The sequence below is a fragment of the Zalophus californianus genome, chromosome 8 (assembly GCF_009762305.2).
Source record: "Zalophus californianus isolate mZalCal1 chromosome 8, mZalCal1.pri.v2, whole genome shotgun sequence".
Lineage (NCBI taxonomy): Eukaryota > Metazoa > Chordata > Mammalia > Carnivora > Otariidae > Zalophus > Zalophus californianus.
In genome coordinates, this window is record NC_045602.1 from 113,588,152 (window position 1) to 113,613,850 (window position 25,699).

General features: G+C 55.8%; 1 protein-coding gene across 9 annotated transcripts; it reads right to left on the minus strand.

Annotated features, from left to right (window-relative positions):
• Positions 1-122: 122 nt before the first annotated feature.
• Positions 123-24,533, minus strand: DUSP15 (dual specificity phosphatase 15). 9 transcript variants are annotated; one of them, XM_027623452.2, is made up of 11 exons: positions 24,178-24,533; positions 23,354-23,387; positions 21,670-21,752; positions 18,831-18,880; positions 17,857-17,931; positions 16,492-16,663; positions 3,333-3,444; positions 3,148-3,213; positions 2,113-2,305; positions 1,369-1,487; positions 123-1,140 (listed from the first exon to the last, which is right to left on the minus strand). In XM_027623452.2, exons 1-11 carry the CDS (start codon positions 24,406-24,408, stop codon positions 1,046-1,048), a joined length of 1,230 nt encoding a protein of 409 aa, XP_027479253.2. In that variant the 5' UTR covers positions 24,409-24,533; the 3' UTR covers positions 123-1,045. The 9 variants fall into 9 exon arrangements, with proteins under 9 accessions (XP_027479253.2, XP_027479250.2, XP_027479252.2 ...); XM_027623449.2 differs by having other exon boundaries at positions 2,113-2,554; XM_027623451.2 differs by having other exon boundaries at positions 2,113-2,554; positions 24,129-24,317.
• Between the last annotated feature and the right edge of the window lie 1,166 nt (positions 24,534-25,699).

The window sequence follows — 25,699 nt, forward strand, 5'->3', positions numbered from 1 at the left end:
GGCCTGGAAACCGAGTGGGTGCTCAATCAACATTTGTTGAATGAATAAAAAACAGTGATCTGATTGACTTCTGTCCTTTGCCGAAGCGTACAGCTCCCCCCCACCATAAAAGAGGCGTATTAATGTATCACTAAAAGAGATTTATTATGTTGCCATCTGTAGGAGAATCTCTATAAAGAAAGTCAGAAATCAGAAAAGGAAACAAGGTCTGATATCTGGGGCAGGAAACAATGAATTTCCCACCAAGGCAAGTTGCCTTCATGGTTGAAGGGGCTCCCTTCTAATTCTCAAGACTTCCTACAACTTGCAGTTTGCAAAGATCAGTGGGGTCTGGGGAGGGGCTGGACCCCTGCCTCCGACATTAGCTTCTGCCCTAGGGCTGTGTTTGGGGGTCAGCCTGAATTCCTTCAAACACAATATCTACCGGTGCTGGTGGTTCAGTTGTCAACCCCCAAGCCCCCGGTTCAGGCCAAGTTTTCTGCTGTGGGAGCCCTCCCTGGCCACTAAGAATAGAGACTAGTGGCAGGTGGGAGGAAGCGTCTGGAAACTCAGAGCCCCTTAGAGGCCAGGCAATTCTGTTACTGTCTGGCTTCTCTCTAATCCCTGAGGATCTAATTATCGGTAAACCCAGCTTTAAGCAAACCTTATAATGAATCAGTTACAGGTAAAGCGGGCTCTCAAGTATATCACCACAGACCTGTTGGGCTCTCAACAAGAAATGAAATCTTGTTTCTGCCCTAATTGCTGTTTCCGGAAGCTCAAGGTCGAGTTTGGTTTCCTCCTGACTTCCCAGGCCCAGCTGCGTGCGGTCCGCCCACGCGCCGCGCTCCAGGGCTGCATCTCTGCCGGGGAGAGGTTGAAGGGCGCGGATCTGCTTCCGCCCTCCTCACTGACCTGGGCGATGGGCAGCCCCAAGTCCACTGGCAGTTTGGGCAGGTCTGGGGTGGGGTCCACACCCGCGGGAGCAGGGTGACTTTGAATGGTAGGAGAGGAGGAAGTGACCCTTTACTGCTGACTCAGCTGCATCAGCAGGTGAGTGACGCCATCAGGCGATGCTGGGCTGGGGACCTGCCACCGCCGGGATACCACGGTAGTGATGCTTGAGTGCAGGAAGAGCTCGCTGGCGAAGACTGGCTCCACCTGTGAGGGGGGGAGGGGCAATGAGCCAACTCTCTCAGCACCCCCCCCATATGTTCCGGTGGGAAGTCACAGTCCAGTGACAGTCCCCACCCCACAGGCACTTTATGTGCAGGGTCCTGCAGACCAGAGGGTCATTGGGTCAGGAGCTGAGGACTGGAGGGAATCGGTAAGGGGCTGTTGGAGGTGACTGAAAGGCGTGGCTCTTCGCTGGAGTGGGAGGTGACTCACGTGGGCCATGATGAGCCGCTCCTCGGGCCGGTCTGGGGGCCCTGGGTACTCCTTGCCAAAGCACAGACGGATTTGGTACTCGGGCTCCTGGCGACCATCCTGAAGGTGGGCACGCAATTCTACGGGCACCAAGACTGGGGGCTCAGGAATCCCACCTGGTGCCCACCCTGTGCTTCTATCCCACGCCCCTGTCCGATAAGGCCACATCCCCATTGTGTGCCCATGCCCTATGCCCACTTGCACATCCCTATACCTGTCTCATGTCCCACATCTGTGCCCGCTTCCAGTGCTCATCCCCTGTGCCTTGTGGTCCTATGCTCACCGTCACACCTTTATTCCCACCCCATGTCCACTGCCATTCGCCTATGCCCATCGAGTGCCCAGTGCCCTAATGTCCAGCCTACGCTTAGCGCCCTATGCCAATACATGTGCCCAAGTCTCATGCTCGTGTCCCACACCCAATGCCCCAAGCCTGCCCCGTGCCTACACTCTTCGTAACCTATGTCTCTATCTGTGCCCGCAGGTCCCCCGATGCCCACATTCGTTCCCACTCCTGGTGCTCGTGCGTCACGTCCTTTGTTTCAACGTCCACCCCAAACCCAGAATCCATAAGCCCATCCCCGCCCCTCCCCCGCGCTCACATCTCGTGTGCCCACTCTCCCCTGCTCCCGTGCCTTTGCCCACGGCCCTCGTGCCCAGCCACTCTGTCCCACGCCGCCAGTGGCCCGGCCGTCGCGCTCTTACCCTCGAGGAAGCGGCGCGTGTCGAGCAGTTGGCAGGTGCGCCCGCGCTCCAGCTTGTGGGGCGGCGCGCGGTGCGGGCGGAGCGGGCCCCGCCGGTCCCCGCGGCTCCGGCACAGGCGCTCGGCGAGCACGCCCCGCTGCAGGTGCCGCCCCAAGCGCTGCAGCTCGCGGGCGCCGGGCTCCGGGAAGCGGACCTGCGCGAGGCGCGGTGGCGGCCCCAGCAGGCGCTCGGCCGCGGGGGCCGCCCGGGGACTCAGGCGGCAGCCCCGGCCCTGCGCGCGGTGGCTTCACGCACCAGCTGCGCGCCGGAGGACAGCCGCACGTGCAGCCAGCAATCTGCGGGGCGTTGGCGGCCCCAGCACTGACCGCCACCCCTCCAACCCCAGGTCCTGCCTGCCCCCACCTCGGGAATTTGGGGTGATCCCTCCGGAGAAATGATGACTCTAGTAGTAGTAAATAGCAGTAGCTTCCAGTATAAACGAACTGGTAGTTGAGCTCCACGGTCAAAAGAATAGGATCTGGGGCCATCTGTACAATTGGGGGGTGACCCTAGGGCCCTTCTAGTCCTAACCTCTGGGATTCCAGGGCCTCCTGCCCAGCAAATATTTTAATGCTGATAGAAACAACAACAACAACAACACAGTAGGCTCCATATGAGGGGCCAGCACGATGCTCAGCAGTGAGGGCTGGGGGCTCTGCCGTCAGGCCCTTGGATTCTGATGTCTCACTGCCACTTAGGAGCTGTGACCCGCTAGTACCTTTCCCAGGGCCACTAACTGTGTGATTTGGGGCCAGGTTCTTAACCTCTGCATCGGGTTTCTGGCTCTGTAAAGCGGGGATGATGGCAGTATCTATCTTACAAGGCTGCGGGGAGAGCTTCGAAAGATGCCTGGCATAAACTAAGCCCTCAATGAATGTTAGCTGTTGTTATTGGGGCTGGGTGCTTTGGGGGAAAGACAAAGGCTAGCTGGCCCCGAGCCCTGGCTCTCCGCAGTTCTGCACACTAGTCAGAGGGGAGGGCCTTGAGATTCCTTACCAAGGTTGCCGAAGTCCTCAGAGGGCAAGGGGCTCCAGTGGTGTGTAGGGTCCTGCGCCTGGTACCCTAGGAAAGGAGGGGAAGCTGTCAGGCACCACCTTACCCTGGGTCTCTCGATCCCTAGGTCAAGGTCCTGGAGGAGGCCGGAGAGGAGGCAGGGATGGTTGAGGAGATCCGCTCCTTACTGTGGTCAGCTGGAGAGGCTGGGAGCCAGGCAGTGGGTGGCAGGGAGCGCTGCTGGGCCAGCCTGGGAGATTGCTCTTTGTCCTCATCCTCCTTGGTTGATCTGGAGTCATCCTGGCCATTGGGAGAGAGGGTTATGAGGGTGGGAGGGGAGACTGTGGGCTGCAAGAAATCCCAGACTGTCCTCGCTGGGGCAGAAGGAGGTCTGCGTAGAATGCAGGCCAGTCGGGGTTGATACAGACTTTGAGGTTTCAGAGCTGAAGACCCTGCCCCTCACAGAGGTAAAGACTCGATGGGGTTGTTGGAGGTTATGGGGTCGGAGATGAAGCTCACTGTGCTAGGGGGAGAAGTGTGGGGAGCAAATGAGAAGATGGTGGGACAGAGGTGACAGAGATGGGGACAGAGGTGATAGAGATGGGGACAGAGGTGACAGAGATGGGGACAGAGGTGATAGAGATGGGGACAGAGTGACAGAGATGGGGACAGAAGTGACAGATGGGGAGAGAGGTGATAGAGATGGGGACAGAGGTGACAGAGATGGGGACAGAGGTGATAGAGATGGGGACAGAGTGACAGAGATGGGGGACAGAGGTGATAGAGATGGGGACAGAGGTGACAGAGATGGGGCAGAAGTACAGAGATGGGGACAGAGGTGACAGAGATGGGGGACAGAAGTACAGAGATGGTGACAGAGATGGGGACAGAGTAGATAGAGATGGGGACAGAGGTGACAGATGGGGACAGAGGTGACAGAGATGGGGGACAGAGGTGACAGAGATGGGGACAGAGTAGATAGAGATGGGGACAGAGGTGACAGAGATGGGGACAGAGGTGACAGAGATGGGACAGAGGTGACAGAGATGGGGGCAGAAGTACAGAGATGGGGACAGAGGTGACAGAGATGGGGGACAGAGGTGACAGAGATGGGGACAGAGTAGATAGAGATGGGGACAGAGGTGACAGATGGGGACAGAGGTGACAGAGATGGGGACAGAGTAGATAGAGATGGGGACAGAGGTGACAGAGATGGGGACAGAGGTGACAGAGATGGGGGACAGAGGTGATAGAGATGGGACAGAGGTGACAGAGATGGGGGACAGAGGTGACAGAGATGGGGACAGAAGTAATAGAGATGGGGACAGAGTAGATAGAGATGGGGACAGAGGTGACAGAGATGGGGACAGAAGTAATAGAGATGGGGACAGAGTAGATAGAGATGGGAACAGAGGTGATAGAGATGGGGACAGAGTGACAGAGATGGGGGACAGAGGTGATAGAGATGGGGACAGAAGTACAGAGATGGGGACAGAGGTGACAGAGATGGGGGACAGAGGTGACAGAGATGGGGACAGAGTAGATAGAGATGGGGACAGAGGTGACAGAGATGGGGGCAGAAGTACAGAGATGGGGACAGAGGTGACAGAGATGGGGACAGAGGTGACAGAGATGGGGACAGAAGTAATAGAGATGGGGACAGAGTAGATAGAGATGGGGACAGAGGTGACAGAGATGGGGACAGAAGTACAGAGATGGGGACAGAGGTGACAGAGATGGGGGACAGAAGTACAGAGATGGGGACAGAGGTGACAGAGATGGGGGACAGAGGTGACAGAGATGGGGACAGAAGTACAGAGATGGGGACAGAGGTGACAGAGATGGGGGACAGAAGTACAGAGATGGGGACAGAGGTGACAGAGATGGGGGACAGAGGTGACAGAGATGGGGACAGAAGTACAGAGATGGGGACAGAGGTGATAGAGATGGGGACAGAGGTGACAGAGATGGGGACAGAGGTGACAGAGATGGGGGACAGAAGTACAGAGATGGGGACAGAGGTGACAGAGATGGGGCAGAGGTGACAGAGATGGGGGACAGAGGTGACAGAGATGGGGACAGAAGTGACAGAGATGGGGAGAGAGGTGACAGAGATGGGGACAGAGGTGACAGAGATGGGGACAGAGGTGACAGAGATGGGGACAGAGGTGACAGAGATGGGGACAGAGGTGACAGAGATGGGGACAGAGGTGACAGAGATGGGACAGAAGTACAGAGATGGGGACAGAGGTGACAGAGATGGGGAGAGAGGTGACAGAGATGGGGAGAGAGGTGATAGAGATGGGGACAGAGGTGACAGAGATGGGGACAGAGTGACAGAGATGGGGACAGAGGTGATAGAGATGGGGACAGAGTTGACAGAGATGGGGGACAGAGGTGATAGAGATGGGGGACAGAGGAGATAAAGATGGGGGACAGAGGTAACAGAGATGGGGACAGAGGTGACAGAGATGGGGACAGAGGTGACAGAGATGGGGGACAGAATATGGAGTGCATGGTGAGGGAGGCGCTAGGGACAGTGGATTGGACCGGGCTGGTGGGGGGATGGGGACACAGCAATGAACCACGGATGGTGAGGGAGGGGTGGCGGTAGTGGGGGTGATGCTGCCAGAGTGATGGGGTGGAGATGTTGGGGTGGTGGCGACAGCAGGAGGGCTGGAGGGGATGAAGGTGAGGGAAATGCAGTGCCAGAGCTGCATCTGTGGGGGACAGAGCAATGGACCCGATGACGACGGGGGCAAGGGGTGAATCTGGGGGGAAGAGGGTGATGCAGACGGTGATGGAACTGAAGATGGTGGAGGTGAAGGGAACAGGAGGTGGAGCTGGCGGGGGGGACAGGGACGGAGCAGCAGCGGGGGGACAGGATAGGCCAATGACGGTGCCCGAGCGCCGAGGGCGGTTCGGGGGAGAGGTGACGGAGCTGGCAAGGCTGTGGGGGCTTGAAGGACACCTGACCTGGTCTGTCCCGCAGGCCAGCTCTGTCACTTCTCCAGGGGGCTCCTGCTGGCTCTGAAGAATGTTCTTCTTTTCAGGGGGAACACAAGCTCTGGCAACTGGATGGATGGATCCAGAGACAGGCTGTTGCTTCCTGGGCCTCAAGGGAGCCCCCCCCCCCAACAGAGGTGATCCCACATGAGGATCACGGCGTGACCTCAGGTAGAGCCCACCTCTCTCCCGGCCTCAGTTTCCTCCTTTTCTAATGGGAAGATAAACTGAATGTCTCCGGGTCCTTCTGTGTTTACCAGCCCATGAGTTTAAGCTGAATAAGCCCACCATTTCTCAGTGTACAGATGCGCAAGGTGAGGTCCTTATTGCCCAGAGAGCTGTCCTCCACCACGACCTCCGGTGGCAGGATGGTACCTGGGCCACGGGCGCCGTCGGCCACGATCTGGTAGACCCTGTAGGGGCTGGGGCTGTCCGGCTGGCTGAGCCCTGGCACCTCACAGAAGTCAGCACTCTTGCTGAGGGCACAGCGGAGCCGGGTCTTCCAGGTGCGGGGGGGGGGTCCTCCTTATCGATGCCCTCTAGGTGCTTACACTTGTGTATGGCCCAGGCCTGGGCATGAGCAGGGCTACTTGGGGAGGGGCAGCCTGAGAGAGGGAGGGGGCTGGTGCCGCACAGGAGGGGGGCCTACCTTGCCTCCCACCCTTCTCTCTCTCCCTCCAGGCCTCTGCCCCTTCATCCTTTTCTCTGTTCCTCCCTCCCTCCATCCAGCACATATCTCTCGAGCTCCTACTGGGTGCCAGGCCCGAGCCAGGGGCTGGGGACCAAATGGGGAACAAGACAGACATGGTCCCTGCTCTCCAGGAACTCAAGTCTAATGAGAGAAAACGGTGGCGAACAGCTAACTGGAAATAACTATCTTCCAAGTTGTGAATTGTGATCAATTTTAAAAAGTAGGATGATGGGATATCAAACAATGGCAGTGATTTGCTATCCGGAGAACTATAAAATTAAATCCTGACCTATTGCCACATACAGAGTGGACTCCAGATGATTCAGAAACCAAAGGTGAGAGGTGAAACTGGAAGCTAATGGAAGATAATGTGGGGGAACTCTTCCAGGGGGAAAGAATGCCTTCCTGAACCCCTCAAAGGCATGCACCAGAAGGCAAAACAAAGGCAATGTCTGAAATTGGCGAGGGGCTAATTTTATTTATTTATTTATTTATTTTAAGATTTTTTTTTTTTTTTTAATTTATTTGACAGAGACAGAGACAGCGAGAGCAGGAACACAAGCAGGGGGAGTGGGCGAGGGAGAAGCAGGCTTCCCGCCGAGCAGGGAGCCTGATGTGGGGCTCGATCCCAGGACCCTGGGATCATGACCTGAGCAGAAGACAGACGCTTAATGACTGAGCCACCCAGGCACCCGAAGGGCTAATTTTAGAACATACAAGGAACTTTGCAAACCAACAGGAAACAGAGAGCATCCCCTAAAGAAAAAATTCTTATCAAAGGGCAAGAATGGGCAGTTTAGGGAGGAGGAGGAAGCCAGAAGCCCGTGAGCATATGAGGATGTACTTAAACTCATTAGCGTCGGAGAAATGCACATAAAAATGTGAGCGATTGGGGTGCCTGGGTGGCTCAGTCAGTTAGGCATCTCACTCTTGATCTTAGCTCAGGTCTTGATCCCAGGGTCGTGAGTTCAAGCCCCATGTTGGGCTCCATGCTGGGCATGGAGCCTACTTAGATTAAAAAAACAAAAAAGTGAGCTATCACCTATAAGCCAACAAAATATTTAGTGAGTTGGATAATGCCGGGAGGTAGTGGGGATGTGGACACTGTTGGTGGGTGTGGGATGGTGCAGAGCTTTTGGATGGTGAACAGGCATACCTTGTCAAAATAAGTCTGAATATTCCCTGTGAGCAGAAATTCTAATTCCAAAGGAATTCTCACAAAGGCTCATGAGGGGAGCAGGACAAAGATATTCACTATAGCATTGCTTGTGGTTCCGGAGAGCAAACCTGTGTCCATCCCTGGGAAAGTGGATAGGGGTGTGTGTGTGTGTCATGGATGCCTACTATGGAGTCTATGCAGCATCTACAAGCATCCAGGAGCAACAGATCAGATGTACAGAGAACACCCCCAGCGGGACGCCTGGGTGGCTCAGTCGGTTGAGCGTCTGCTTTTGGCTCGAGTCATGATCCCAGGGTCCTGAGATCGAGCCCCGCATCGGGCTCCTTACTCAGCGGGGAGGCTGCCACTCCCCCTGCTTGTGCTCTCTCTCTCTGACAAATAAATTAAAAAAAAACTTAAGATGTACAGAGAACAAGAATAAATCTTCAGAGCATGATCTGGAGCGAAAAAAAAAAAAAAGGAAGACACAGAATGAGATCTACAGACAACATGAAGTATATAAGGTAAGAATACACACAAAACAGCAACGCCCACTCTGCAAGAAAGCATACAGACCAAAGAGATTCGTTAAACACGTTGGAGTGACCGTAGTGGTAGAGGCATTAAGTAAATAAATAAGGATATGAAGAGTTATTTTAGAGGGTTCTTCAGAAATGCCTCTAGGAGGATGTGGCATTTGAGCTGAAGCCTGAATGAGAAGGATGGAGTTCAACAAAGAACTGGGGGAAGGGTGGTCTACGTAGAAGGAATAGCAAGTACAAAGGTCCTGAGGTGGGAAGAGATCGATAGATTCAAGCAAGGCCAGTGTAGCTGGAGCGGAGGAGTCATGGGGGAGGGCAGGAGGAGATGTACGGCTTGCAAGGATCCCATTCAGGACTGGGGGGCGGTGTTAACTGATGAATCCCATTCAGTCCTTGCCCTCAGAGATTCCAGGCCTGGTGGGGAAACATGGCCACCAAACAGAAAAGCCAGCTGCTGGGTTGGTGCCCCTAGGCAGCGGTGAGACCTTTAAGGCTCGACTGGGCTGCCTGCAAACTGTGCGCATGATACCTAACCTGATGGGGTGGTGGGGGGAGTAGAATGAGTGGTCCACGTAGAGTGCTTAGCACAGTGCCTGGCACATAGTCAGTGCCTACTTACTGCACCTTTGTTCATTAGAATAAGGCTATAACTGAAAGTTAACCTGGCACAGGGCACAGGGCGCTATCACCATGGTGAAAGAGGGACCTTTGCTGTGTCTGCTGCTGTGTCCCCCAGGACCTAGAGTGGGGCCTGGCACACCAGAGACGCTCTGTGAGTATTTGTGGGGCAAACTGAGCTGGGCCTCGAGGGTGAGTAAGAAGTTGCCAGGTGGAATGACATTGCTGGCAGGGGGACGAACTTGGGCAAAGGCCTGCAGGTGTGCAAGGGCATGGTGTACTGGGGGGACAGCGAGCAGCCTGCTGTCGCTGGGGCTGGGGATGCACGTCTGAGGGTATGTATACAGTCGGTTCCCCACATTCGTGGGAGTCCTGTTCTCTAAAATCTACACAAACGCTGAACCAACAGGTGCAGCTCGAGGTTCCTGTGAGCCTCTGGTCACACCACTTTCATCAACTAATCAGCAGGTAGCCTTGTTTTATGTGTGTTTCTAAGTTGAAGAAACACTTTATTTAATATAAACTGTTGCTTTGCTGAACTCAGGGCCGACGGCACCGTGACTCTCGCCTGCACGAAGCTTGTCTGATGTGTATTTTTTCCGTAAGGCACATCACAGCCTTTCCGTGTGTGGGCACATTAGACAGCGCTTCAGCCTTACACAGGCTGGGGGCGGGGGCGTTTTAAATAGTCAAGTCACCCACAAAAAGCACAAACATACGAAAAACGTGGCACTAAATAGCCCTTGACAGGGACACGTGTTTCCAGTAGAAAAGATGGAAGAAGGCAGAGTGCCACCTTGTTCAGCCTTGGCGGGGGATGCACGTCTGGGGCCCCGACTGTTTCGCCATTCTGCACATGCCCCTGGGTCGAAAAGGAGCCTTGGGTATTGATTTTGGAATTGCAACTACATTTTAGCGAATAAGCCACATTTGCAAATATGGAATCTGAATAATGAGGATCGACTGCATGTGGTGGGGAAAGGGGAAGAGGAATTAAGAAAGAAGAGCCAAGTGGGAGCTGGATCATGAAGGTCCTCGCTGGCCAAGCTTCATCCCATGCCCTTTGGGGCACCAGGACACGTGAAGCCGGGGAGTCACCCGCGTGGGTCAGTGGTGCACTGAGGGGAGGGGAGGGCCAGCCCTCAGAATCTCCCTCCTCCGAACAGCACGTGGTCCTAAGGGACAGGCCATGTAACTCCCCCTGTTCAACACTCACGGAGCGCCTTCTGTGGGCCAGGCCCCACGCTCAGTGTCACGACCCTTGGGTAGCTGGAGGCAGTCTGCTGCAGGGGAAGTCATTCCAATGGAGGAAGTGGAAGGAATCAGGGATGGCCTAGGAAAAGCACGGAGTTGGAGCTTAATCAACGCATTCGACCAGTGAATGCAATAGGGAAGGCTCCTGAGGAGATGTTTCAGCTGCGCATGATGGCAGTTGGCCCGGTGAACGTGAAGAGGAGAGGGTATTCCGGGCAGGGGGAGCAGCAAGTGCAAAGGTCTAACAGTGAGAGAGACGTGAAGCATTTAGAAACTGAAAGAACTGGGCGCCTGGGTGGCTCAGTTGGTTAAGCGACTGCCTTCGGCTCAGGTCATGATCCTGGAGTCCCGGGATCGAGTCCCACATCGGACTACCTGCTCAGCGGGGAGGCTGCTTCTCCCTCTGACCCTCCCCCCTCTCATGCTCTCTTTCTCTCAAATAAATAAATAAAATCTTAAAAAAAAAAAAAAAAGAAAAGAAACTGTAAGAACTGTCAGGCCAGGTCTAAAGCCGGGGAAGAGAAGGGTGGGGAGAGATGAGGCCAGGGAGGAGCAGTTCATGCACTGCTCTGACCTCTTGGTAAGGAGTTGGAACTTTATCACAAGAGCAATGGGGAGCCAAAGAAAGTATTCTGAGTAGAGAAGTGTCAAGGCAAGATTTACACTTAGGAAGATCTCCCTGGAGGACCCAGGGGAGAACGGAGGGGCAGGGGGAAGCTGGGAGCTCTGTGAGGTCACTGGGATTGTCCTGGTGAGAGACAGTGGGAATGGGTCCAAGCAGACGGACTGCAGAGAAGCTTCTGTAGGAAGACCCAGCAAGCCTTGGTGACAGAGTGCAATGAGACTGAAAGGCAGGAGAGAGGCCAGGGTTCAGGTGCCTGGCCCTGGGGTCTGGGTGACCATCGGTGCCATCTTCCATCTGGGGACACACACAAGTTTGTCGAGGCGAGCTGGTAAGTGTGGTACTGATGATGTGCCGAGTTTGAGAGTTCTGGGGGCCGTGAGACCAGCAGGCTTGGAGCCTGGAGGGGAGGCTGGGAACTGTAGGGCTCATGCCGAGGCTGCGGAGGAGGAAGTAAGCTATGAGGAGGACGGCCCTGGAGCAGTGCTGAGAGCGCCCAAAGAGGAGGGGATGAGGGGGGAGGCTGAGAAGGGGAGGCGCAGCAAGGTAGGAGGAAAATGGAGTCGGAGTGCTGGTGGGGGCAGACTCTGGAAACCAAGTGAGAGTGTTTCAAGGAGGAAGGGTCCACCAGGCCCAGACCCATCCAGGGGTCGAAGATGACAGGGATGGGATCTTTGGATTTGGCAATTAGTGATGTTAGCAGGAGGGACAGAAGCCAGACTAGGGGTGGGGGGGGGAGCGGTGAGGAACTGGGGGCTATGAGTGAGAGTTGATGACTAGGCCCTTCAGCCTGTGAAAGGAGAGAGGAGACTAGAGCAGTGGGAGCTGGAGGTGGCTGTGGTGTTTGGGGTGGTGGCAGGGGCCTGACAGGCAGTTGGTTGATTAATTGCTCAGAGGAGAGATTCCAGAATGTCAGTGTTGATGGGAAGGAGTTTGAAGTAAATGAGGGCTGAGGCAAGGGAGCGCATCCCTGGAGGAAGTCCCTGAGAAGGGCTGGTGTGGGGAAGCACAGGACTCGTCCCCAAGCTGCTGGGATGGGCACTTTGGAGCGGGGAGGTTGTGGGAATCCCCATCGGTGGCGTCCAATTTCCCCGCGGGGAGAGAGGGAGCAGAGGCCCCCCGGAGAGGTGCGGATGGTGCACGGATTGCGCCTTTGGCTGATTGCTTCAGGAGGGCGTCGGAGGGTCTCCCATAGATGCACAACACTCTCCGCAACCTAGCGACAGCTGAGGCTAAGGGACAAGCGAGCGGCCCCAGGTCACACAGCCCACGGGTCAGCCTGGGCGTCCTGCCGCTCCGGCCCCCTTACCCTGAAGAGCGCCGCGGCCCGCTGCGCCCGATAGCCCTGCCGGGCCGCGTGCTTCCAGGGGATGCGGAAGAGGGTCTTGCCTGCGTCCTCCCAGCACAACCCCGCGCAGCGCCCGCTCTCAGTCTGTGCCACCAGCCAGTCGCGGAGGCGCAGGGGACCCCCGGCCCCTGCCATTGGTCGCCCGCCGTCGGGGCCCTTCCCTTCCTCCCTCCGCCAGGGGTCGCCGGCCATCCGGGACGCAGGGCGCCAGCAGCCAGGGCCGGGGCGGGCGGCTGCTGGGACCCCAGCGCGACGGGGAATCGCGAAGCCACCTGGATGGCGCGCGGAGGCGGCGAAAGCTAAAGTTCTGGATGGGCGAGTTTCGCTTTCTTTTCTGTCCCCCTGATCCGGGAGGCCCTATCCTTTCGCCCTTCTCTGTGGTAGCCTGGCTCGGAGGGCGTCGTGCCGCCGCACGGAGGGGGCAGTTAGAGGCACGGTGGGACGCCAAGACCCGCTGGAGGGTACGGGGAGGATAGCCAGGGATCTGTCCGTCCCCGTAGAGGGGCCCCGGCCACCCAGAGGTGTCCCTTGCGCCACCCGTGCATCTGTTCTCTGTTCTTCCCAGACTGTGGGGAACTCACAGATCTTTTCTAGCACCTGGACTGTAACACGTTGTAAAGCCATAGTGCTTCTTAGACTAACTCCCATTGGAATTGGGAGGCAGAGATTAGTTTAAAATGTACACTCCTTGCCTCCATACCAGACCCGCAGAAAAAGACTTTCTGGGCAAGCAGCCAGTAATCTGCATTTAACGAGTTCTCCCGTGGGAGTCTGATCCAGGTGGTCCCCGAGCCACACTTGGGAGAAATATTTCCTTAAATACTGGGAGTCCTCATCTACTGATCGCTCACTATGGTGTTGGCCTGGCTAAAGCCTTTCCTGCAGGGTCTCAGTTGGTTCTCACCACAGCGTGTGAGATGAGTCTACCCATTTTATTATTAAGAAGAATAAGGCTCAGAGAGTTTAAAGCCCTGCAACAAGGTCATAGAGCTAGTACGTGGAGGCCGTCAGGACCGGAACCTCTGTCTCTCCGTCCCCAAAGCCCAGGAGCCTAAAAAGTGCCCCACGCTATCTCCCAACAGCTTACACCTGGGGTTTAGGGACACCCCCCCCGAAAATATATACAATTTTTTTCATGTTTATGCATTTTTCTAGGGTTTGTATCTTTCATTTAATTGTCAAAGGGAATCTGCAATTTGAAAGAGGTCAAGTAGCTCAGGGACTTCCTCCAGGGATGCTCTAGCCTTTGTTGTGTACACAGGGAAACTAAAACTCCAAATGAGCACAGAGCTGGATGCCTGGTCAGCGTTGACCAGAGGCTGGAAGTACTGTCCTTCATGTGCACCTGTCGGGGGGATGGCTTCTTCATGCTCCCCACCCTCTGTTCTCCCACGCCAGCAGCCACTCAGTTCTGAGCCCTCTAGTTATAGCCATGATTCAGACTCACCTGTAGGGCTCCGGGGGGTTGGGGGGGGGCGCAAAGCATTTCATAGGAATAAATCCAAGTGTAATAATTACATCTAAGCGGGAATTTTAAGTGTGTCAGACAATCTTTTCATTTTTCTGGGTGGCAGAGTCATAGTGATTAGGAGGATGAGGTTCCCTCAACTTCCCAGCCAGACTGCCTGGATTTAAATCCCAGGCCCACCACTTGCCAGCTGGTGACCTTGGATATCAACCTCAGTTTCCTGAGGAGGAGGCTGGGCAGCAGGTGAGGATTATTTCATCATTCCTCACACCCCCAATACTGGAATCTGGGCTTCCCCCACAGCCCTGAACACAGTGCTTCGTGCATAACAGGGACCCCTTACAGGTGGCTATTAGATTGGAGTTTTTTCAGACCCCTCTCAACTCCAAGTTACTTTTTAGTTCAGAAAACTCAGCTCGGATGACCTCTGTTCACCCTTGGGTCAGTTTGCTGCTTGCTTGGGCTGCCCCCTGGCCTTTAGGCTCTATGTGGGAAGGATCTTGAGTGGGAGAAGATATTTGCAAATGATATATCCAATAAGGAGTTAATATGCAAAATATATAAAGAACTTATACAAGTCACCACCAAAAGGCACCAAGGAACTACTTCTTAACAGCCACCATGGGACACAGACTGCCTAGGTTCAAATCCAGCCTCCCCTACTCTAGCTGTCCTCAGGCAAGCTGCCTACCCTTTTTGAGCCTCAGTTTCCTCCTGGGGATTAAGTGAACTCATGCATATAAAAAGTCAGGCATGAAAGAGGCACTATTTGGACAGCTTACTAGCTAGTATTTGTGAAGAGGGAAGACAAGGGAGCTGGTGAGAAGGGCTCAGAGGGGGAAGGGGGTTGAGAGACAAGGAGGGATTCAGGGGTCTTTTCAGGAGACCAGGTCTTCAGGGAGAGATATGGGGCGGGGGTGGGGGGGCTCAGGGCAGTGAATGGAGTCCCAGAATTCAGCTCTGCCCAGAGCAGTTTTTGGGAGGTGGCAGGCTCCTCCAGACCCTAGGGGATGCAGACCCCCTCCCAGCCCTGTTTCCTGCAGGCTCCAGCCCCAGGTAGAGTCCTGCATCCCTGCCCCTTGCTGAATAACTAGGAGGAGCTCAGACAGACAGCTTCTGTGTCTCTTTAATATCCTCCAGGCCCATCCACCCCCCTCCCCACCCACCCACTCCCACTCCCGCTGCCTTTAAGGGTGGAGGCCCGGGTGCCCTCTCCCCCCAGCCCAAGGACTAAGGCACCAAGTGGCTGCAGCAGGCCCGGCCCAGACACAGAGACGCACGGATGGAGGACACACAGACTGCAGACGCAGACAAGCAGGGCGGGCATCAGGGGCAGGGGCAGGGGCAGGGCTCAGGCCACCGCGGGGCTCCCGCAGGCTCCGGGTCTGTCCTGGAGGCCGTGGGAGGCCCAGGCAGCCCCGAGGGTGGGGATGGGGGTAGGGGACCGGTCGGAAGGAAGAGGGGCGCCAGGGCGGGCCGGGATCCTCACTTGCCGCCTTTGCGGGACAGACACCGCGGGAGGCAAGAGAAAGTCTGCTTGACGCGCGCCAGCAGGGGCAGCGGCCGGTGGGCCTCGCGGGGCGGCCGCGGCACCAGGCGCTGCAGGGCTCCCTCGGAGGCCGCCGAGCGCGGCGCGGGGGACGCGGGGGGCGCGGGGGGCGCGGGCGCAGGGCCCGGCCGGCAGCGCTTGCAGAGCGGCAGCAGCGCGCGCACCTCCTCCTCGTCGCGGAAAGGGCTCTCTCCGAAGCGCTCCTCCAGCTGCCGGCGGAGCTGGGGGTGGGGGCGGGGGAGCCGGGGGTCGGTTGGTGCCAGGCTGCCGGCCCGTCCCCTCCGCAGTGCTCGTCGCTTCCGCCAGCCCGCGAGCTCCCCACCCCTCGCTAGGCCCCTCCCCTTCCCGAGCCTCCCCTCAGCCTCCCTGCTGAGTTTCCATCGCCCTCTTGGAGCCCCCTCATCCTCCGAGTCCCTTCCCTCTCCTGAACCCCCTTCCCCTTTGCCACGCCATCTTCTAGACCTGCTAAAGCGACGGCCGCCCGCCCTCGGGCCCGGGGCGGCGTAGGGGGGGCCACCCGAATCCTCCTCCCCGAGCAACAACCCCCTCCGCACTGGCGGCCTCTTTGCCTGCCTCCTTCGTCAAGCAGCCTTGCAGATAAGCCTCTGAGTACCAGCCTGGCACCTGACGAGAGCCTTCCTGCACCTGCTGCCTCCCTCTCATCCCTTATTCCCAGGTTCCTGACCTCTCCATGTGCCATCCGCCCAGTGGGCATAAGAGAAGGAGATGCTTTGGCCTCATCAGGGACCCAGGGGTGGAGTAGGGAATGGACATCTCTCCCCAGAGGGGTCAAACATTCAAATGCCTTCAGGTGCCAGACAGGTAGAGCATGCAGTGCTGGGACCTGGTCAGACTGAAGGGTCCATAGTCTGGCCCAAAGGCATCCAAATACTAAACTAAAAAGGAAAAGATAACATCTGGCTGACCGAACAAAACACACCTAGATGCTAGATTAGCTCAAGGGTCACGAGTTCGAAACCCCCAGAAAAATCTTCGGTCTGGTCTAACTTCTTTCCCGCCAGTGCTCAACTCAAGCCGGAAGAAGAGTCCCCCAGCCCGGGCCAGCTCCTGCCTCTGCCGCAGCCCCTACCTTCCGGGCACTGCCCCAGCCAAACTCTTCAAGCTGCTGCCTAAAGCCTGGGTTGGGGTTGGCGATAGGCCGGGTGGCCTTGATGGCTTCAAGCACGTCCCGCCAGCCTAGCCCCGTCACAGTCATCACATATGCCGTCACGATGGTGGTGCTGCGGGAGATGCCTGCAAAGCTGGGTACCCGCCACCCCCCCCCAGGCTTCAGGTAAGGCCCAATCGCTGCCATGACCTGCCCCCAGACACCCCCTCCCCACCTCAGCCCTCCTGCCCTCGCCTTGCCCTCGCCTCTGAGCTCCCCTCACAAGAGCCTGCCCGGACCTGTTTTCCCACTTCCTTTGCCCGTTTGTTCTGTTCCTTCTGCCTGGAGTATGCCCCGGGGAACTCAGGCCTCTGATGTGGGAACATCACTTCATTCATTCATTCAACAAACATTTCCTGACCATCTGTTATTTTTCAGGTACTGGGGATATATAGTGGGGAAGAAAACAGACATGGTCTATCCTGGGGCTTCTAAGATGTTTGGGTGAGACGGCCACGAACCAGGGAAACAATTTCAGGTGGTGCTAACTGCTCTGAAGAGGAGTCCAGGGGCTAAGAGATCATATAGGGAAAGGTATTAATCTAGTGGAGGGCTTGGGGAGGGATTAGGGAAGGGGTTTCCAAGGAAGTGACATCAAGCTGAGTCCTGAGAGATGGGAAAGGGGCAGTCAAGAATGTTCTGGGCAGTGTTTGAAGTCCATGAGGTGGAAGCTGGTGGATTTGAAGGGTGAGGAGTTGGCCAGTGCATCTGGAGTGGGGGAAGGAGGGGCAGAGGGCGACAGACAGGCTGGAGGAACCATTCTTAGGACTAGGGCTCTGGCAGAGCCGCCCTGAGCCCAGCATAGGGTCGGTGCTTAGTGGGAAGTTACGGGATGAAAGACATCAACTGGTGTGTGTGTGTGGGGGGGGGGGGGTGCTGTGAGTCCTGTCTCCCAGCCTGGGGTTCCCCACTGCTCTGCCCTATTTCCTCAAAAGCCTGGAGGGGAGGAGAGGGAGCGAGAACAGTTGGAAGGTGCTGGGCTACCTGCATGACCTCACCTCTCCCCTCCTGATAGCCTAGCAGGCAACAGTCTTTTCTCCATTTTACAGATGAGGAAATGGGAGTCTCAGGGAGACACAGCACTTTGGCCTTGGCCACACAGCTGGTAAGGGACAGAGCCCTGATTGGAGCCCCCGATCAGCCTCCATCAGGTGAACGGCCGACTCTCATGCATGGCAGCGGGCTGGAGAAGGTCCGTCCCAGGTTCCTCATGCCCCATAGGGTGAGTGCATGCGTGTGATGGAGGACAGCCCCTTACCTGCTCCCCTCATTCCTCTCTTAACTCACCAGTGCACAAGGCAGTTCCCCCCATTGAGGCGGCAACAGTGGATGAAGTTGATACATTCTTTGAAGTGCTTTTTGCTAGAGAAGAAAGCAATAGGGTCGGGAACATTGGGGGGCGGGCGTCCTAGGAGTCTTCCCCCTCCGCACTGATGGGCTGTCAAGAGCCCTGGGTCCTCGGGGCAGCCAGGCCAGGCAGCGAACAGGGCCTGTACTACAGTACAAGGGGAGGGGTGTGTGAAGCAACAGCGGGGGCATTTCAGGCAGTGACAGGGGCTGATGATGAGAAATCCCACCACAGAGGCAGGAGCACCTCCCCAGTGGGATCTGTGGATCCTACTTTCATGGAGGATTTATCTTGGTCTTTCAAGGACATGGGTGGGAGGAGACAGAGGAGTCCCACTCCTCTGGGGTGTGCAATCAGAGCACCTGATTGCAGGGACAATGTTGGTCAGCCATGGGTTGGGAGGAGTGTCTGTCTGGGTCACTCCCAGGCTGGGAGGCACTGCTGCTCATAACACAAAATAAATCCTGTTTTCTGAGTCCCCGTTACATGCCAGGCCCTGTCCTGGATCCTCAGCCTGTGCCATCTGATCTCAGAGAGGGAAAGTGATTTGTGCGAGGTCACACAGCAAGTAAATGGCAAAGCCTGGCTGGAGCCCAGATGTCTTAACTCCAGGGCCAGGAACTGGCTGAGCCTAACTGCTTCAAGTCTGCTGGGGCGTCTGGTCCTTAGACAGGGTACTCTCTCCATTTCACAGCTGAAGACACTGAGCTCTGGGAGGTTAAAGGTCTTGGCCCGGGGCATAGGCAAGGGCGTAGCTGACACAGAGTCAAACAGAGGTGTGAGTGAGCACTTGTGCTAGGCTCCCCAGGACAGCTTTCTGGCGTGAGTCCTCTCTTTCCTCCCCCAGACCACGTCTCACCCTCCCTGCCACCACCACAGAAGACACCTCTGTTGGTGCCTCCAGAGAACTTACATGGGTACCTCAGGGGTGTCCGCCACAGGGATGCGAAGGTAGGTTATGTCCTGCAAGTACAAAATACACATGGGCAGTGGGGGGCCCTTGGCTGCACCCCTGACCTTGGCCAGGGCTGCCAAGCACCTCATGACCCCAGGCCAGTTCCTGCCCCTTTCTGAGCCACTGTTAACCCTCTCAATCCAAAGAGGGTAGCTATCACCTCCGAGCACCTCCCAGCTCTATCTGTGCTTCCAGAACCTTCTGAGAAGATGGCATCCTAACTTCATAGGTGACTTGGGCTTGAGGACTTGATAAAAAGTATTCAGGAACCTTTTATTTAATAGGTGGGAAAGGGCCAGTAACAGTGACTCTCCTCCAAATGAGGATTACAAAATTACACCAAAAAAAGGGCAAAACAGGGGCACCTGGCTGGCTCAGTTGGCCGAGCATGAGCCTCTTGATCTCGGGGTTGTGAGTTCGAGCCCCACGTTGGATGTACAGAGATTATTTAATTTAAAAAAAACATTTTTTTGTTTTGTTTTAAGATTTTATTTATGTATTTTTTTCATAGAGAGAGAGAGTGAGAGAGCACAAGCAGGGGGAGCGGCAGGGAGAGGGAGAAGCAGACTCCCCGCGGAGCAAGAAGCCCAATGCGGGGCTCAGTCCCAGGACCCTGGGATCATGACCTGAGCCGAAGGCAGATGCTTAACCGATTGAGTTGCCCAGGCATCCCCCCAAAAAGGTTTTTTAAAGGCCTTATTAAAAACAGATTTTATTATCTTGAAAAGAAACAAAAACCATGAAAATAAGTTTATAGCTCATTAATTATGGTTATAAAACTATGTGCCAATTATTAAAATAATCAAGGGATGAACTGTCTCCCACAAACTGGCTATGACATCCTTTACTTCATGCCTAACCTTCACACAAGATCATAAAGATGATTTGTGCTCCTGTTCCAAGAATCACTTTTCTCAAGGACCTCTTTTAATCCTTTGATATTCAAATGACTGTTTTCCAGTGCCAGGCCCACCACCATTCCTGGCTAAGGAACCCCGGGGCCAGGTCCTCACTTGTTAATGGCTTTGTGTGAGATTCCAGCCCTTCTCTGACTCACTTTTCCCAAGGTCACACCATCCTGCCTCTTTTGCAAGGTTTGCAATTTCACTTTGCAACACATTTGGCCTTGGGATTGCTTGGCATTATCAAACCCTGACTGGTAAATTCACTGATAGATGGGGAGGCAGGGCTGCCTGTAGGAAGAAGGGAAGGCTGTTGGAGTGGGGACTCATTTGGCAAGCAGTCATTTCATTAGTCAATCTATTCATGACTTGACAACCTTCCCTGTGCAATCTAGTGACTGCATACTCCAAATACTCCAAAACAAGCTTGTCCTATAAAGAAAATCTGACTCCACTGACCTGGAAATTTCTTGTTTGAATGACACTGAGAATCACAGATTATTGGAGGTTGCTTTTTTTGTTTTAAAGATTTTATTTATTTATCTGACAGAGAGAGACACAGAGAGAGGGAACACAAGCAGGGGGAGTGGGAGAGGGAGAGGGAGAAGCAGGCCTCCCACAGAGCAGGGAGCCTAATGCGGGGCTCGATCCCAGGATCCTGGGATCGTGACCTGAGCCCAAGGCAGACGCTTAACGACAGAGCCACCCAGGCGCCCCTGGAGGTTGCTTTTAGAGACCATCAACGCTGACACATGGGGACACTAAGGCCCAGAGAGGGGAAGGAACCTATCTGAGGTCACATAGCAAATCTGGTATAGAACCTGGTTTGGATTTCAGATCTCCAGAGCCCTTTTCCACCCACAGTTAATTGCCCTTTAGTGGGGGACACACACTCTGATAGATAAGGAGGAATGGGCTCTATTTATGGAATAAGAATATGATTAACTTTGCTGTATCAGCTGTAATTTGTTGGCTGTTATGTGGCTCTCAACAGCTCAGTGAGGTAGGTGCTGTTATAAAATCACCATTTCAGGGTGATGCAGTTGGTTGAGTGTCTGACTCTTGGTTTCTGCTCATGTTGAGGGTCTCAGGGTTGTGAGATTGAGCCCCACATCGGGCTCCGCACTCAATGCAGAATCTACTTGAGATTCTCTTTCCCTCTACCCTCCTGCTCGTGCTCTCTCTCTCTCTCTCTCTCTCAAATAAATAAATAAATAAATCTTTATAAAATTCCTATTTTACAGATCAGGCAACTGAGGCTCAGAATGGTGAAGTCCTATGCCGAGATTCCAGAAGTGGTCTGGATTTACTACTTTCCTTCTCTGGGTTAGAACACCCTTACCCTCTCTTTTCCAGGACTCCAAAAAACCAGCACCAATCCTTCCGGTGGGGGCCATGCTTTACTGTGTGCAAAGCATCTTCACCATCCTGCAGCCCCTTTGCCTCCTTACAACAGCCCCTCTGGGGGCAGACAGGACTGAGGGATCAGAGGCCCAGACAGGTGAAGTCACAGCCCAAGATTACACAGCAAGACACGGAACCCAGAATCATCCATTTGTAGTCATCTATTCAGTTAGGCAAAGGGAAGCCCGTGTTGGGGCCTTTTTAAGGTTCAGGGTGAGGCCTCTGGGGTCAGACCGTCAACTCCTAGCTCCTTAGCTTCCTGGATGTGTGACCTTGGGCAAGTTACTTTACCTCTCTGGACCTCAGTTACCAAATAGGGATCAAATGGGGATGCTGATGTAAAACAAGTCAGTTTTTAACAGAATGACCTAGTATGGGTCAGGGAGGCAATATAGGGCCTGGCGCATAAGTACTTGATAAATGGGTGCTGTGGGGGCGCTGAAGTTCCCCTCTGCACCTGTATACAGCCCAAGGACAGGGGTAAGGAGTACCTGCAGCAGAGGCTGGGGTGACTCGTGGATAGAGATGATGTGTGTGATCTTGTTCCGGCCCAGCTGGTCAGGGTCTTTGGCATCTGAAAGAAACAAAATGCCTGAGCCCATCTGGTCAGTGAGACTTACATGTCCCTGACGGTGAAGAGAGGTGGGAGCTCGCTGTCCAGCTCCCCTCCCCACCCCTCCCTCTCCACTTTGGCCCACCCTCTGCCAGCCCCCTGCTCCTTGGCCACCTCCTGCTCCTGGCCTGACAGGTCCCACCACACCTCTAGGCTTCAGTCTTGGCGCTGGGGCACCCACAAGTAACAGCCCAGCCTCTTCCCGGCCTTGCCCCTGCAGCTCCTTCCACAGCAAACACCCTTTCCTGGCATATCCTTGATCTAGCAACTCTACTTCCGGGAATCCTGTCTACAGAAGGGTTTGCTCACTCAGAAAGCTGTGTGTAGAAGATGATGTTCTCTGCAGTACTGCTCGTAACAGTAAACACACCAGAAATTGTTAAAAAGTGGGAGCAATCTACACGTCCATCCTGAGAGAACTGGATAAATAATGGTATATCCATACTTGAATACTGTGCAGCCATTGGATAGAAAAGACCTGTCTGTGCTGATGTGCGAGCATATCCACAGTATATTATTAAATAGGAAACAGGTGACTGAACGGCATGCAGAATAGACTTACATTTTTGTTTTAAATGTTACATCTGCATCTACAAAGATATATGAAAAGCAACACAGAGATAAAGCTCACACTTCTATCGGTGGCTGTCTCCAGGGGCTGGAATCCAGTGTATGTGGATCTTTTAGAATCAGAATAAACAACACATATCCCCTCTCTCTCCATAGGTCTACTTCATTCAACACGTTTCCTCTGTGCTTACTATGTGCAGCCTTGGTTGGGCATGGAGGTGTAGGGGCAACTTCATACCCCTTGCCCTCATGGGGCTATAGACTTCAAGAGGATCCAGAGCTTCCTTGGCTCAATACTCAAAAATCAAGTAGCATGAACAGCTGAGGTGGCTCCCAGGGAGGAGGAGATCAGATTTATGGGGGTGGAGCACCTAAGCCAGGGCGGGGGGGAAGGGGGCAGGGGTGGATGGAGAAAGTCCTGTCCTGGTGCAGATGCCCCTTCCTCTCTGAAGATTTCTCTGACTCCACATGGAAAAGTGTGGAGTCTCAGGATCAGCCAGTCTCTTAGCACAGGCCTGGGACAGGTAGAGGGCCGTCGCCTTGGGACAGAGTGGATGGTGCTCACTAACAAGTTTCTGGGGTAGAGTCCAGTCTCCAGAGACCTCCCCTCTGTGTAGAAGTTTGTAGGAGGAAGGTCCCAGCTTCCCAGCTAGAGGAGCACCCTCGAACAGACCTCAACCCGGAGCCTCAGGGCTGTAAGAGCCCTTAGAGGTGAGTGGGCCTTGTGCTGAGGGAGAGCCTGGGGCTCAGAGCAGGTGCAGCCTTGCCTGGCATCTGGCAGGTGTTTCGAGCCCTTTGCACTGGGGACACTCCCCGCCCACATATCCCTTAGCCCTCATGAGCTCCTTCTCCCTCCCAGCCTGGCCTTGTTTCCCTGCCCCCAGTCCCATTCCTGAGCGCTTCCAAGGTGCGTGGGCCAGAGCATGAATGGTGGACACAGGCCTGGGACAGGCAGAGTGCCATGGCCTTGGGACGGAGTGGGCAGTGCTCACCAATGAAGTTTCCGAGGTAGAGTCCAGGAAGTACCTACAGGAGAGACAGGCTAGGGTCAGTGGGGTAGGGGTGCACGCCTTCCCACCGGCTAGCTGTGGGCCCACAACCCATCCCCATCCCATGACAGGTGTCTGGACCTCAGGACTCAGGGAGCAATCTCCTCCCCCTCCTGGACCTGGACTCTGTGAGAGGGGCTGGGGAGGGCAGGAGGGTGGGCACCAGGAGAGGCCAGCTTGGGTAGGGGTGAGAGCTTGGAAGGGGGGAGGAGAGGAGGAACATAGGGGACGGGGAGAGGTGAATTTGCCAGGTGGGTGGTGGGGAATTCTGAGGAGGGAGGTGGGAAGGCAGGGACAGGGAGAGGGTCATGCAGAGGCAGAGGGGGAAGGATGGAGAAACAGCACCAGAGAGAAAGTCCAAGGAGTCAGAGGCAAGGAAGACAGAGACACCTGGAAACAGGGAAAGGGACTCAGAGAGAGAGAGTGTGGGAGTGACAGAGAGCCACAGAAAGACCCAACAAGAAATACAGAGTCACAGAAACAGGCAGAGACAGCGACACAGGGAGACCGAGGCCAGAGACACACAGAGACAGAGACGTGAGCAGAGAGACACAGGGATGCAGGGTCAGAGAGTCACCGGGAGACAGAGATCTAGACACACGGAGCCTCAGGGCGAGGGCCAGAAGGTCAGAGGCGGGCACAGCGACCCAGGCGGAGCCGGCGCCGCGGCGGGGCTGGGGGCGGCCAGGTGCGGGCTGCGCGATCCCCGCCCCCCTACCTTGGTCATGCCATTCCCCATGATCCCGGGGGCAGGGGTCCGGGCGCACCCCCAGCTCGCCGCCCGGAGAGCGCTCGGGTCGCAGCTGCCCTGCTGGCCCAGGCCCGGCGCCTGCAGCCTGGCGGGGAACAGGGGCCCCTGCCCGGCCGCCGCCGCCGCCGCCGCCGCCGCCGCCACCACCGCCCGCCGACCCCCGGCCAGGGAGGGAAATGGTGGTGGAGTCGCCGCCGCCGCCGCCGCCGCCGCCGCCGCCGCAGGCTCCTCCTACCCCCTCGGTCATGTGGGGGCCCCCCCCACCGTGGGTCGCGGCGGGGGGCTGGACAAAGCACCAGTGTGCCGGGCCCGGCGCCCGCGGGACAACGGCAGCTTGTTGGGCCGCGTGGGGCCGCCACCTCCGGAGGTGGGGGCGGGGGCGCTCCCCCCACCTGGCACCGTCAGGCGCGAGCGGGGTGGGCGCGGGGGCGGGAAGAGCCCCCGGCCGGCCTCGCAGCCACTCAGATCCCAGCCCCGGCGCTGCCCCGGACATCCCTGTGGGCCCTGGCGCTCCCTCGGCCTGGCCGCGGTTTCCTAGCAGAAACGTGACGGGGGCCGGACTTGGATCGCTGTGGGTCCCCCTATATTCAGATACTGTGTGGGTAATTCCTTCCTTCTGTACATCCTCACTCCTGCCCCGCCCGCATGCAGGCATCCTACCAGCCAGCCGTCCTCCTCCCCCCACTCATACGGCCGTCCGCCCTCCCATCCTCCAGTCCACCCATTCATCCTTCCCTCGGTCCATCCATTCATCCATCCATCCATCCATCCATCCTCCCTCCCTCCCATCCCTTCATCCCATCCACATTGGCCTCTATGCGGATGGTGTCATCTGGGTCAGCTGTGCTGAGACCAGGCATAACTGCCCTCTGGGGCCTCAGAGGTAAAATGTGAGGAGAGGGAGGCAAGGCGGGAGGTTCCAGACACCTGGATCCCTTGGAATAAAGGAGACTACAGTAGGATGTAGTTAGAGGCTAGAGTCCTGGACCTGAAAAGGTTCCAAGCCCTATTCACCTCTGACCTGCTGGGTGACCCTGGACAACTCTCCTTGGCTCCCAGCTGCCCTATCTGTGTGTCTCAATGTGTGGCGGTGAGCCCTTTCTGGCTGCTAGGACCAAAGCTGAAGAATGTAAAATACTTGAGACCGGGCACCTCCTATGGGTCTGAAATAGAAGCAGCCGAGCCAGCTTGGGTCCTCCAGCTACCCTCCGCCCTGCATCTATAGTAGTAGGTGATTATGGAGGAAATGTTGGTACAGAGCAGGACAGAGAGTTGACAGAACCTGTTTGAAATGCAGTGACTGGAGAGAGATAAAATTGTCTTTGGCATTTCTTTCTTCCTCAAATTCACAGTGTACATGGGGCTGCCTGTCTCATCTCTCCCTGTGCACAGGATTCTCATAAAAACGACAACAAATGCTTACAGAGCACCTACTATATGGTAGGTACTAGGGACCCAGAGGTGGCTAAGGCAGAGATGGTTCCTACCTTCAACAGCTAACAGCACTGCCCAATAGAAATATAATGTGGGCCACATGT

What these genes read in the sequence shown, in the direction of transcription:
- DUSP15 (XM_027623449.2), bottom strand. Translation starts at nt 24,408, where the DNA reads ATGACCGAGGGGGTAGGAGGAGCCTGCGGCGGCGGCGGCGGCGGCGGC. An exon ending in GGGAACTGCCTTGTGCACTG is followed by an intron (nt 16,664 to 17,856) that starts GTGAGTTAAGAG and finishes GCGGGTACCCAG; the next exon opens with CTTTGCAGGCATCTCCCGCA. An exon ending in AGCGGCTCATCATGGCCCAC is followed by an intron (nt 1,141 to 1,368) that starts GTGAGTCACCTC and finishes CCCCCCTCACAG; the next exon opens with GTGGAGCCAGTCTTCGCCAG.